Consider the following 16,001-nt stretch of genomic DNA (forward strand, 5'->3'; position numbering starts at 1 on the left):
GGGGGGGGGCCCGGAGTTCGGGGCGCGGCGAAACCGACCGTTGGAGCGACGAGTGATTTAAGGCGGGATTCGTCGAGTTCCGAGCCGCACCGGAACGACCGGCTCGAACTCGATTCGGCTTACCTCTGAAAAAGCCCATTTCGACGGTGTTACGACGGATCGAGCACGTACAGAGACTCTCACGTACTCGGATTCTTCACGGCTCGGCTCGTTCCTCCTGTCCCGGGGAACGCTTTCGTCCGGGCGACGGACAACGCTGTGTAGGAGTGTTCGCGGACAACTGCGGCGTGTGCCGTGCGACGACGGTGTGCGCGTGCAGAGTTGCGGCCGGCGGCTTTTTGTTTCGCGGTGCTGACTCGGCTGCTGCGGTCGGTGCTGCCGCGCGCCAATGCGGTTCGTACGGCGGACGACGACGACGACGGCGAGAAACGTCCGGAGGAAAAACTGCTCCGGTTATCAGCCGGCCCCGCAACCGTCGAGGGCTATAATATACGCTCGCCGAGCTTTTCCACTCCTCCTCCTCCACCATCTCCTCCGCCTCCTCCTCCTCCACCTCCCTTCGGTCCTCCTCCTTCGCCTTCGGTCCTTGGCCCGCTACCGCTACCCGGTCGCGGCCACGTATCCCCCCTAGCCGCCGTCAACGGGGCCGGGACAGTACCGTATCGGCCACCTCCAGCGTGTGGGACGTCCTTACGCGGCGCGCCGTACATAACAACCGCGGCCAACCGCGCGCACCTAAAACACGTCTCCCGGCGCGCGCGCTCCGATGATAGATTCGCCGTCGTCAATGACCGGTCGCGGACGGGAACACGGACGTGCCGCGTGCGCCGGACGTGCGCACTTGTTGCTGATCGCCAGACCGAAACCGAAATCTTGCGATCCAAACCCTTTCAGCCGCCCACCTGTTGCACCACCGCGATCGCAGTACGATTAGGGTGTGTCTTTTTTCATTTATGCCCGTGGTCCCGTGGCACGTAACACGATGTACTCGTACGCAGATTAACGACCCATAAATTAAATCACTTTCGAGGGGACACTTCTGTAGTCGTCATCGTCATCTAAAGGCTGTCGCGCCTTGTCGCGACATCCATCAGGCGTTTGAGGTCTTGGAAATAAGACGTTCGTCCTGGTGATATCCCCCTCTCCTTCCTTCGAATACATCCTTTACAAATGAGTTACGTCTGAACAACTGCCCTATTAGTTTAGTTTTCCCTTTTAATATGTGTCCGATAAATCGTATCCTTTTCTTCTTTTATATATTTTAAAACTTGTTCGTTCGTTTTCCTTTCAACCCATAAAGTTTTATCCATTTTTCCCCAGATCCACGTTTCCATTGCTTCGCATTTTCTGATCGTCAAGATTTCACATCCATAAAACATACTTATATATGACGTGCTTATGTAGTCAGTGTCCATCGATAATAATTAAGGAATGATTTCGAAGGAGAATAATTAACAAATCTAATATCGAGAATACCTAGTTAAATTCAAATCATTTTCATTATTTTGATGTTCGTACGATCAGTTTAGATTTCGGCATAATCATGGAAATATTTTAAGGTCTAATGAATTAAAAGCAAGATTTGAGCCATAGAAAACACTTGTTTAGTTTTTAAAAAGTTTCAATTTTCAACATTTTTAATTAACGGATATGTTAAGATTCATTTTTTCAAGTCTCTAATTGTTTTTGAGTAACCCGGTGAAGAAATATATCCCAACATTGTTTTTTATGAGATAATGATAACTTTAATAGAGCTTAACTGAGAATTACCTATTTCAATATCTTAATTATCTTGGTCATGATAAAAATAGTATATTATGCTACATTAAAGTTATAGTAAGTTGTGAACGATTAATATCGTAATTTTGAATTTCAGACCGTACATTTTTTTTCACTTTTCACTATGATCCTTTGAGCTTACATGAATATACTAAAAATAAAAATAATCATACTTTAATTACTGTCTTGCGTTAAAATTGTTTGATAATTTCTCGTATTTTTCGTTTATTACAATTTGCATCGAAGAAACTGTACAGAAATGTTATATCATTACACACATGCAATTCTATTTACTTCGGAGTCCATGAGGAAAAAAATAGTATTCGAAAAGAAGAGAAATTTAAAGGTTTTGAATTATGAGGGGATTATAATTTAACTCTAGGTTTATAAAAGTTCGAGATATCAACGTTCGGCATGTATATTAAGTATCCACTAGGATCGAATGTAGTAGAATTCGTAATGATATTTTTCTTTGGAAATTTATAGTATTCATTTAACCATGTGTATATTTGAATTAAATGATAAAAAATCGTATTCTAAAAGGAAAGAAGGTAATGGTAATATATAAATATTAAGTTTCTTATCTTAATGTTATACGAAACTTAAGTGTTTCATGTAGTAAATACATTTTTTTATAATAAAATAAATATAAACTATATATTGTATAGCTATATTTACACGAAGCTCTTAAGATGTAAACTTTCATTAATTACTTTGTTTCAACAATTTAGGATGAAACTGTTAAAATCATAAATCAATATTTCTCTTAAAATAGTATTAAAGCACTTTTAATTTAATTTAAATGTTGACATTGAAATCTCTATGGAAACTTTAATAACCACATTAATAATATATATGACACTCATTAAATTAAAAAAATTATTCCATAAATTATTTTATTGTCAGTACTTATCTATGTTTTAAAACATTGAAGTCTTTTGTTATAATATTTAAAATACAATATAATATTATAATCTGATAGAAATAGTTTTTTTCATTTCTAATTAACTAAATATAATTTGAAAAATTAGGTGTTGAATCCAATTTTAAAATCGATTAATATAATTCGAAGTATATTTTAACAATCTTGTGCTTATATTTAATACAAAAAAATTATTTATCTATTAGGTGCTAGTACGTTGATAATTATAATTTCATTAGATACAGTGATATTGATAATAAATGACAAATTATGTTTGTCTGAGTTTTCATATTCATTTTATATTTCATCTTAGTTTTTATTAATTAAACCTTCAACCCTCTCAATTTAATTCTATACCGTTTTTAAAATACTATATCACAATTTTAAATATTTAAAAAGAATCTCTCTAAGAAATTGGGACGTTCCAGAATTTTGAAAATTATTAGATATAGAAGATTGTTCAATATGTTTTAAATCCCTTGTATATTGTAACAATATTTTGCTTAGAACTATAATTTTTAATATAATATAATATTGTGAATTGTTTTATTGATACTCATTAAAATTTATATTTTTTATGGTACCTAAGCATATGTGCAAATAGGAGGGCACAAGAGGGTCTTTATTAGCAGCACTGAGTTCAAATTTATCATTCCCGGTTTTTTGTAGGCCAATATATAATAATTACAGTGAAATATCATTTATTTTTTATTTTCTCAATATTTGGATTCTAGTTGCGCCTATGTGCCGAGGTACACCTAACGATTTTATTCTAAGTTGTTTCATGTATTTTAATTGCTTATTTCACATATAAAATTGTATTTTGGAGAAAATTATGATTACAAATTCCAAAGTTGCAAAATATCGTAGAATATAAATGATGCAATAGTTAAGAAGTGTTAAAATAAATTGTCGATGTGCTCTATAATCATGTTATTAAAGTTAGTGTCTCCTATATTCAAACACAATAAATTAACATCACGTATTTTAAATTACAGGTTCAAGGGTAATACATTAGACAATGTTTATTTATCGATTACAAATTTTAATGATATAAAAATTATCTGTGTATTTTTTTTTTTTTATATTGTTTTCGATATTTCACTTTTAAATGTATAGTTTTTAACCTTTTGATAACTTATATTTAATGTGAAAATATTAAGACAAAACTGTCAACATATCATAGACAATATATAATGTTATTCAACAGTTCTAAATAAGACATATTTTAAAATTTAAATAAGTTATTTTCAATTTAGTTTCGGAAAATGTTGAACAGTGTTGTACAATAACACGGATAATTACAATGGCGTATAAGGAGATATCGAAAAGTGTTTTACTAAAGAAAACAATGAAATGTGTTTTCTTAAATGGGTATGTCATTGTTATAAATATTTTTTTTTAAAAAACGAAAAATTAAATCATAAAAAAATGTGATTACATATGAACTTTTTAGTAAATATGCTATCATTTTGTAATCCTAAGTACCCCATTGAAAATGTGTAGGGACACCTTTTTATGAAATGGTAGAAATATTTTATAACAAAACAGTATGATATACGCTCTAGTATATTTAAAGATAACATTGTTAAGTATTATAATTATTAATATTTATTACTATAAATAAGCAATGCACACTCTACTTACAACTAGAATGATGTGTACAAGTTCTTGAATTTATAAGTAATAACTTATGTTCCCTAATCAAATTCAATAGGTTCAAATTGACATAACTAAAAAAATTGTTTAATAGTTTAATACTTTACATGTATGGATAACACGTGATTAATATTTGCTCTATAAGTTAGATAAGAAGCAAAATAATAAATGAAATAAAAGTTGAAAATATAATACTAATAAGACCGTGTAACTTTCACAGGTCTAGGTTAAAATAATTATTTTAAACTAACATCGATAAAAACAGTAAACGTGATAAAGATATATTACTGTACTTGAAATTTGAAGAGTATACTTAGACGAAATTAACTAGGGGTCGGAATTGTACAAACTACCTAAACAATTTTAAAATGATCCAGAACACATTTTTTCAGAAACATTATTTTACTAGGTTAGGGTATACCAATAAACGAGCTTGAAAATAATTTTTATTTCATTATATTCTCTGGAACAGATGACAGAAACAACAAAAATTAAATATTAATAAAATAATAATATATTGCACACTATTACTTATGTTAGGAGCGTTTGTAAATTGCGCCCGGGATTTTTCGGAGTCTTAAATGGGTATAGTAAATTGCGCCCATAGTATCTATTATCTAAGTGATCTTGAATTCATCGTTACCTGGTATTTTTAGAGTCAGAGAATGTTTGCAATTATTTTAACTATGAATTAATGCCTACAATGCCTGAAGATAATCGAATTTGACAATTTTCTTGCTATGTTTAAAACAAGTATATTTTATTCGCTGACTTTCCTCCGAATATTAGGACATCAGCTTTCGCAACATTAACTCGGACAACTAATGCTCGTGAATATTTTTATACTAGCTGTATTTTTTATTATTAACATATTTAACCTAATGAAATATGTTAAAAGAACTATAGTTAATACCATAATATTTAAAAAAATAAAAAAGAATTTTCCTATTTTTATGTAAATTATGAATATGTTAAGATTTTGTATCATTATTATGCAGATAACTTATAACTGTATTTTTTATTATTAACATTTTTAACCTAACAAAAAATATTTAAAAAACTATAATTAATACCATAATATTCATAAAAAAAAAAAATTAATTTTCCTATTTTTATTAATTAATTTATTCATATCAAGTACACTAAAAAACATTTTTTGAGAATAGTGATAGTCGCTTCCTCGTGGTGTCCTCTGGGTAATACTAAATGACTATCATAAAAATAATATTTCTGTTGGGCGCAATTTACTATACAGAAATTTGTACCTGAAAAATACAGAGCGCAATTTACTACACAAAATTTTATACCTGAAAAATACCGGGTGCAATTTACGATTGCTTCCCTTCGTTGGGCGCAATTTACGTTTGCCCTATATTAGTTTATACAATTACATCGTCATGTTGCGAAAACGTGCAATAGATTTAATAGACTCTTGGAAGTACCTACTTAATAGTCCCTTTAGCACAGTAATAAATATATAAAATGACCCATGATTGATCTATTCAATTTTAATAAACCGTTGAGCTTATCAAATGTTTACGCGACCCGGCAATAATGTTTACACTATTTATAATACTCGTAGGCTAAGAAACGTTACACAACAATTATTTTGCATTAGAACATTTTTTTTTTAAATTAGGTTAGGTACCTTTATAAAAAACTAATAGTAAAATTGGTATTTGATCAAGATGTATTAAAACTATGTAACAATTACACATTGGATCATTTAACGTAAGATACTGATTAGATACTGATTAGGCTGACGGGAAATGTTCAGTTGCGTAAAAATTTAATCACACAAGTGACTTCCACAGTGATATATGACAATGAGCTTATATGTAACCGATCAGTTTGATTGACTAATTAGTTTGTGTTTTGTCACAAATTATTCGATTGCATGAATATGTTCTATGCATCATAGTATGACAGGCTAGTTTAGTTGCATTAGTGAGCGCGGTTATATTCAAATTTGATCATGACCGCGCTCACAGTTAAAACAGTTAACTGTTACGCAACTATTACGCTCCTGAAAATTGTCCGTCAGCGACTAGCCTTATATTGGTATTGATTGAACATTTATTTAAAGGTGGATACTAGAGTCAATAGAATTATGTGGCTTCTCCTATACCGTGAAACCGAACTTTTCGTTTTCGTCTAAAATATTTTTTCCAACAAAAAATTTTAAAAATATTTTCTAATACAACGAATATTTTGGATATAATTTATATCGGTATTACAAATTTTTACATTGTCACTCTTTTTTTTTTTTTTATTGGTATATAATTTGAAATTAACAAATATATATATATATAAATTTTTTAAAGTATAATGGTCGTGATTTGTGAAGCATAACAAAGAAACACTTTTATTGATTTTTCGATGTTTTAAATTATGAACACCGAATAAAGAATATGTAAAATACGAATAATCAGTAGCAAAAAAATTAAATTTTACTTTGGATATTTTGAATTTTTTCATTGAATTTGAATGATTAATTTAATTTTCATTTTAAATATATACTATGGCACGTCGTCAAGGGGGGGAGGGAAGAAGCAGTCAACACCTCCCATAAAAATATTTAATGTACCTATAAAATAACTCTCATTGTCAACAAAATAATAATAATAATAATTTTAATTTACCGTTAAAAATAGATAAAATCAAAAACCACAAAGATAATAATTATCATCTATGGATAATCATCAAATCCGTTTGATTTATTAAGGTTATCTTACTCAAAATTAATAATATTCCTTCCAGGGCATTCGTGTATCTTTTAAATGTCCATTTAAAAAAGGGAAAAGGAAAGAAACGTTACCAATAAAATAAATAGGTTCCTCCCCTCTTGAAAACTATCTAGGGACGCCTCTGTATACATTATGTTGAACGCTCATATAAAATGTGTCAAAAATATATCATAAGCAATATATATTTATGAGTTACATATTTATGATACATATAATAATTATTATAAAAAAGTATTTGGATATAAAATTTATGATTTTTATAATCTGCAAAAATACTATAAGTAATATTTTTATAAAATGTATCATATTTTTTGTTAAGAAATGTATGATTTATACAATCATGATGATTGTTGTTCAAAGGTTTATTTTTATAAGTGATTAATTAATGTATACAATTATTTATGGGTTAGTGGTTATATTTTAACGCATACATAATTGTTTGTTCCATAACTTCTTTATAATTTATAAAACGAATTGCATATGTCATTATGTTATAAAAACCGTATATTTTATTTTATTTATTTAATTTTTTTTTTTTTTGTTAGTTCCACTATATTAGTGGTAGGATTGATTTTTCGATGTTTTGAGTTCGTGAACGTTATTCTTTTAAATATTTGCATGAGTACAATAAAATTTACTTAAATATCTCAGTGTTTTCATTGTTTCACAAGTATTTTTTATATGTTACATTTGTAAAATCACTAGTATAATTTATCACGTGTTTACAAAATGTATGTTTACCGGTGTAGTAATATTAATTCAAATATGTTAGCATTTAATTAGATGTAATATATTGTTAATTATTGAATTAGTTTCATGTACACGAATCGGGAACTATCATCATGCTTGTAATGTGTGATACATGATGTAAGAGATTTTTTTTTTTCTTAATTTTTATTACTCGCCGACATAAGAAATATTTTATTATTTAATTATATAATTTTGATTATTGCTCGCATTGAATTACTTAGATACAGATGTTACACAAGTTTGTACATAATGTCTTGTAATATTTGATCTACTGTAATGTCTTAAAGTGGTCCCGTGAACGCTTATTTTATTGTTATTGTTATTGTCGTTTATTTTTCGAAAAGATATTGAGCCCCACTGAACAGATTCGTGTAGGGGTTTATTTTAAATTAAGGTAAATTTAAGTTTATTTGCGTATTAATTCTTAGGTCGTATTCAGTACAACGCTTTGTCATTGTAACAGTCACCTTGATAACCACTGATATTGTTCACTTTATCAGTACTAATACAGGACACTAACTGATAATTATTTTTTTTAACTAATCGATTTATAATACTTCTTGGTAAATATTATAAATTCGTTATAATCAATAAAATCTCAATAACCGTAAATTCCAACAATTATTGGGAATAATAAAAACGAACGTTTTATAATCATATTCAGATTAGTTCTTTGTTCTATTCGAATGACGATTATATGAATGTTACACCAAACCAGGTGTAGTTTGAATTTGTTTTTATTCATGCATCTATACATACATGTTTTGCTTTTCTAATACGGCACAATCTTCTTGATATAAGTACAATGATATGAAATGTTTGACTCAGAAATAAAGAGTATAAACATCACGAATGGCTAAATCATTTTATATTCACTCGTACTCCACACATGCGTCTTGTAATCGAGTTAATCAGTTATTTAAGCCTTATATATGTATACATACGTTCATCCAGACCTCGAACTAGTCGGACTTTAAGTATATTTTTATCTCTGCGATCGTAGTGTTTACAACCTGTGCACATAGATAAGAGTCGATTTGAATTGCAAACAATGCCCAGGCAATCGAGTCGAACCTATAAAACAAGCCAATTAGAATTTTTAATGATTTTAATTAGATACATAACTATATACATATTATAAATATGATTCCTGTACGATATTTGTTCAAATTACGACTGGTGAAAAATATCACCAAAAATCATCAATTGTTTATGCTACTCGTGTATATTTTAACTGTTCAATAATTTATCAACCAGGTGCATATATTCGTTATTAGGAATCTACAACACATCTGTAGTATTCACGTCTTACGTTATTGATTGCGTCTTGGAATTGGGCGGCTTTAATAACATAAGTTGGCGTGAGTATCTTGTTCAGTCCACGTCGTAACCGTACACCATCTTCGCTTCAATTCAACAACGCACCAATCCCTTGGAAGTCGACAGTCACGTATTTTGATGTAATGCTGGGTCAAACATTAATCTGATGGTCGCACTTATTGTCTAAATGTCATCAAGCTCATCAACGGCTAGCCAATTCACTGTTGCCTAACCCAAACAGAATGTCTACTTTAGAGAAAAAATATTCCCTATTAATTTATAAGCAAGTAATTTGCGCCAGTGGTGTCCTCAGAAAATCAGTTCAATTAATGTAAAATTAAATTTATGTTATACATCTACATAGTCCATATTTATATTATTATATTCACATAATAAACATTTTCGTAATTCCAAATTTAATGCAAAGAAAAAAAGCTGTTTTGCAGTATAATACCATAAATTATAATATAATCTTAAACCTACTATTAATTATATTGTATGAACTATGAATCAAATAATAATGATAAACGCTGATATTTAGTTTAGAATGGTGTATAACATCGTTTTTTTGTTTTTCAAAAACTATTAAATTAACCTCATATTACTCATTGTAGATCTTATCTATGTTGTAATACGACGCAAAACACTATAAACAGTTAATACATATATACGAGTATATACATTTCAATTTGATAATAATATAAAAACCTTTATATATAATTAAAATAATCTTGAAAAAAATTAATCATAATCAAAATTAAATAGTTAATATAAATGATTAAACCATTTATTTTATTATTATAAATGTTTGTTACCTAAAAGTTTTTTTAACTAAGTAGAAAGTTGCTGGTAATGTAATGGCAATTTGTAAAGCTATATTTACAGCAATATAATAATTAGATTTTTCTAGTTAAAATCAATTATTCGTGAACTTAGATTATATGGTTTTCTTAGCCATATTTCATACCAAGTTGTTGCTTCTTCTACAAAATTATCAAAAAAAGTCTATATAAGTGATTGATAAATTTAACTACCTATTTCAAAAAAACTTAACAGTATGCATTGTTATCCTTTTTTTAGTGCGTAAAATAAATAATGAACATTATTTTACATTTTCATCGGAGAATCTAGCACTAATTGACATTATTATGAAATCTAAGCAGGGAATATATAAAGATTGTCTAAAAAGGTCATTAATAATATTATTTGGTTAATTATCTCGTTGTGTTTGTTGAATACCTATTCGTGGTAATACCGTCGACGCAAGTTATTGGAATACACTGTGTGCATTTGGTAATGCACTATTACGGGTTTATATATGAAATTATAAATCCATGTGCACACTGATAAAAATGAAGAACTAAAAACTTATTATTAAAAAAATAAGCTCATCATTTGCAAAACTTATAGGATGATCTTTAAATGACACCCACTGATCCTCTCTTCGGATGCCCCTGTACTGCGCTAATTGCTTAGAAATACTTGTCCTATTTGGGATAAATGCACACTCCAAAATCTAAATAATTAAAAACAAAACCTTTAGAATAATATAAAATGCTCCATGTTTCGTAAGAAATCAAAATATATATAAATATCTCAACATACAAAACTCCTAGACTATATTTGGCTAATAGTTCTTTAAATTTCATTAAAAAATCAACAGCTTCAATACACTACCACCTCAATATAGCAACACCACTCCAACATTACTTAAGACAAGGATATCTCTATGATCTATTTTTTTTTTTATTATAAATACAGTTAACGTTTACTATTAAGCCACTAATCACTTAGTCGCTTCTACATAATAAATAATATTAATTTTACCTTTCGCACTAAATAAAATAGATACATGTACAGATGTACAGTGTACGTTGTACACACACATCATCACTAGGTATAGCTGGGAGTATCTTTTTTTTGTATATAATAAAAAAATTAATATAAATAATACATCATGTAACTATATAAAACTTATCTAATACTTAAAATATCTATACTCCGTTTGATATATATTTTTTTTTGTTTTTAATTCTACGAGATGAATACCGAAACACAATGATTGCCAACCGTGTCAGCGATCAAATTTGCCACATCTTCAAGCAGTAACGAGAGTAGTGAAAAAAACGTCGCATTATTCCTTCTTTTTCCTATAAATAGATTCAGAACGCTCCAGCAGACCATGTGTTCTATTCGTCTATACATTTATGTTACGCGTTACATCGGTTGTTTTTTCACTTAATTCCGAAGAAACTTTCTTCAATACCGAATACTTATATGATTATATTATGTATTATCCCGATCGCTTAAAAAATCTACGATTTAACTTATTCAATTTGATCTCGATTTCCTAAACATTTGAAACATTTGAAAAGTCCGAATTTAATTACCATCATATTCTCCAAAAGCTAGCGTGAAATTGGTCAGAAAAATAAACAAATGTTACTTTCTGGCACAAACACATTTACACACAATATGTTAAATAATTATTTGGCCATTTAATTGTATAATCAAAGATATCGACACACGACTCATGTTGAGTGTGTCAAAAATTAACTGCGTAAAAACTGTAGGGCAATATATAAATATTGTATGATAAAATTGTTGTTTATTTTTGAATATGGCATAGTTGTTCACGTTAGGCAAAACTATCAAAAATAGTATTATGTACAATACGGTAGCTATGCATCAATTTTGTATAAGAAAATATTTTATTATAATATCGTATTAAATGTACATTTAAAAGGTATTCGTCATCGTTCAAAAAACCCATTAAAATGTGTTTTTTAACACAGTATTAACACGCGTTATCTGAGTGCAGAGGTCTTATTTTCAGGTGAACAATAATAAGTAAACACAGCTGTTTGTGTATCAGTGACAAAATGCGAACGTAATAAAAAGTATACTCTTTATCTAGACGAAAACCAAGTTTCCGTGTGATCCACAATAATATTTACAATCGTACAGTTTTGTAAAGATACAGTTAAGAAATGTTTAAATCCTAACACTTAAGTATTTGAATAAAAAAAAATAAATGTATGATATACTTTTCAAGTACTTCCAAATTATTTATATTAAAAATATAGAAAAAAAATTTGTCTACATATATGATTTATCAGTTTAGTAATTAAAATTAAGAATAATTTTTTCATATCATAGCAAAAAACAATGAAAACTAAAGTATTTATATCTATTTTTATCTAGTTAATTAATAAAGTCTTAATTCGAATAAAAGTTTTTCACTAAATTTACATTGGATAAATAAAAATGATTAATATAATACCGTGTAGCATTCTGCCATTCCCTTACATTTACATTAGTATAAAAATATTTAGCACAAATATTATGAGGATCTATGAGATGTATTAACAAACGATTTTATTGTTTATTCTATGTTGCTTGATTAAAACGAGCATAATATCGACATTTTAATAGAATACAAATATAATTATTTTACACTGAAGTTTACACTGCAAGAAACTTAATTTATAAGGATGAAAAAATGCTAACACACTTATTACTCTTACAATTTTAACATTTAACTACACTCATATTATATAAAATAACGCACATTTATTTTCAAATCAATCTGATTACACTCTGTAAACGAAACAAATATGTGTACATGATTGATGCCCATATGTATAAAAATTATGTTAATTGTATTTTGATCGACTGGTCCAGCGCAACGTTATTAGGCAATGGTTCTGAACCAAATTTTGAATCATCTTGTCAATAACCACCCAATTTACATCATATAACCCACTCCACCAAAGGGCGTATTTTAAAGGGTTGTGATTTCACCCTTCCCAAAAATGTTTAACTATTTTACCATTTTTTTATAGCATTTAAGTACTTAAACGTCTTAAGTAATAGTTATCAAATGGACAATATTATATTTCATAGGTTTTTTTGGATTAATTCAATTATTAATCGTATACTAATTCACCACAGCACCACCCACCACACGAAAAATATGGTATGGACTTGAACAGACTTGAATCCCAAGCTCGGCACCACTAGTACTACGTATAAGATACAACTATATTTTATAAGATCCTATTCATTTATGATTTTTTGACTTATTGTGCGTGAAAACAATTTGCTTGAATTAAGTATAAATATGAATAAACTCTGCAGCTTATTAGAAAAACGGCGAAGTAGTAAGTAGTTACAATTTATAAGTCTAAACATTAAATTATGTTGTTGCATTTTAATTACGAGTAAACACGAAATATTATATCAGTAAACACAAAAACATCATATATATGATATTGCATAAGTGTGTTGCATATTATATTATGTTACCTAATGTTATTATTTTATTTATTTACAAACTTGAATGTCTGGATATATTTTTATCTCTATATCAATATACGTTTTTATGTTGAACTGAAAGTATACTAACAGTATTAATACTATGCTATACTAAACAGTTATCATTTTTTTTCCAAACATAGATAATATAAGACATTATATTTACGTAATTTCGTAAATTAGTTGATTATGATACAATTATCATAAAAAACAATTTAAAAAAAATGTTACTTAATTAGAAAAATAAATAAATTGTTCTTATAAATAAAATTATTCAATAATTGATTTGTATATTCCTTTGTTTATCATGTTATGACTTTTTGCTACTATAATCTACTAAAGACAATAATAAAGAACTCAATGTACTACGTATAAATCTTTTTTATAAAATATTTGCTATTTAAAAAATTACAAACAAATGTGTTTTAAATCATGTTATATTTTATGAAAGTCAAATTGTAGCATATAAAGATATAACAACATATTAATAAAAAAAAAGTTTGAAACAAAAATTGTTTATATAGGATTTATATTTTTTAATAAATTTAAATATATATATATATATATTTATTATTTATATAAATAAGGAAAAATATTTAAAAACAAATATCAAAGTTAAAGTTTACAAATATGTAAGTCATTAATTACAACGTTATCTATAAGCTATATGTAAACTATATATTATTTAGTTATGTATTTTGGTATTTCATAATTGAATTCAATTTTTCTTTGCAGTTATTTATTTATTATTGCAAATTATTTGTAAATATAATTTATATTAAGTCATACAAAATAATTGTACCCTCTACTTTCAACTTATCTTTGCTTATAGGATGTTGATATTAACTATAAAATATGTCACAAGGTAATTAGGTGTAAGATTGAATGTCTAATACAAATAAATGGTTATTATGTAAAAAATAATATCATATAGATACTAAATAAGTAGCAATACAGTTTCAAATTCCATGTTTTTCCATAATGATATAATATTATATAATATATGCATTTATATTATATATACATTATCTATTTTAAATTTACAATATTACTCTAGATCCACATTCATACTCATATGATTACCATTTTTTGTTTCGATTGAGACCTAAGAAAATATAAGAAAACTATCTTACTTGCTGAAATATATTACAAAGTTATATATTTCCAAATTTATTTTGTTTTTAAATATTTAGCTATTGCTGTATCTACAGCATTCTTTGTATTTCGAGAACTCATGTTATAATACCTGTTGATACGTGCCAAATGCGTCGATATTTTGACAGTGATTTCCTTACGAATCTTTACAATATAATTCAGATGCAGAGTCATGATATTGGTACTCACACAAACCAATTTTAAAATAATACCTTACAAGGCATCAAAGTAAATTTATTGCATTATTAATAGTTTTAACTGCCCATGAAGTATTCTACATACACAATTACCCGTATTCTTCAATCTATTTTTTTAATAGCGTGTTACAGTTGGCACGAGTTATGCCACCAATCTATACAAACTTCATATAGGACATATATCCATAAAAGTTTCCTAATTTTAAAATGGTTTACTCTGTTCTCTATACGATCCAATAAAAATTTTAGTGCTCTTATGTCACAGAAAAACACTGAGAAGAAACGTTTTATTACTATGCACAAATAGAAATTTTCAATAAAATGTTTTATTAGTATTATTGTACAGCATAAGGTATTTGTTGAATTCAGAGTAAATCAAATGACCTGTGAAATATGTATAATTTATTACTGTATCAATGCATCATGGGAAGTTGTTCAAAAATAATTTTAAATTAATAAAAAAATTAATTTTTATATTTGCATTGTTATACGTGTGCATTTGTATTAAAATAAACAAAATTGATGATACGAAAAAAAAATGAGGAAAATTATAATCTGAAAAAATATTATAGATTAGATAATTACCATACAACAATTTAAAATATAAAAATCTTAAATCAATAATTTGATAATTAATACGAAAAGAATGGTTTTAAAAAAAATGTTAAAATAAACACACAAAACATACATAAACACGGTTCATTAAGATAAATTAATCAGGTAGATTTTTTTTCAGATATTAATGGTATTATTTTTTAAAATTGTAAGGATTGATAAATTATCAAGTACAAAAATGTTTAACGTAGTTCAGTATATTATTCATGCAATGAACACGATTGTTCGGATTCCGGGGACTGGAAAGTTTTATAAGAAAAATTAATAAGAATAAATTGTTAATATTCGTGACAATAATCAAATTTGTCATAGTTAAATAAAAATAGAAACCATCCAATATTTTTTAATAATAGGCTCAGGGTATTTAATTGCAGTTTCCAAGCCATGATAGTCGTTATAGTTTAAATAAAAAAAAAAACTAATAGTTTTTTATCATATTTAGAAAAAAAGGAATATTGCGTAAACGTTTTGGTGTAGATTTATTACACAAAAGTTTGATCACAGAAAAAAACAAAATGTTTAAATCAATACATCCTCACT

At 28.1% G+C, this 16,001-nt stretch overlaps 1 protein-coding gene across 1 annotated transcript in view; it reads right to left on the minus strand.

The window, feature by feature from the left end:
* LOC112694394 (alpha,alpha-trehalose-phosphate synthase [UDP-forming]-like) overlaps positions 1–469 on the minus strand; it is a 12,769-nt gene extending 12,300 nt beyond the window's left edge. The window contains exon 1 of the mRNA XM_025569846.1: positions 124–469. Within this exon, the coding sequence (XP_025425631.1) occupies positions 124–139 (16 nt within the window). The 5' untranslated portion in view covers positions 140–469. The remainder of the gene's footprint in view (positions 1–123) is intronic.
* Between the last annotated feature and the right edge of the window lie 15,532 nt (positions 470–16,001).

Source organism: Sipha flava, unplaced genomic scaffold, assembly GCF_003268045.1.
Source record: "Sipha flava isolate LNK unplaced genomic scaffold, YSA_version1 128_pilon_pilon, whole genome shotgun sequence".
Taxonomy (NCBI): domain Eukaryota; kingdom Metazoa; phylum Arthropoda; class Insecta; order Hemiptera; family Aphididae; genus Sipha; species Sipha flava.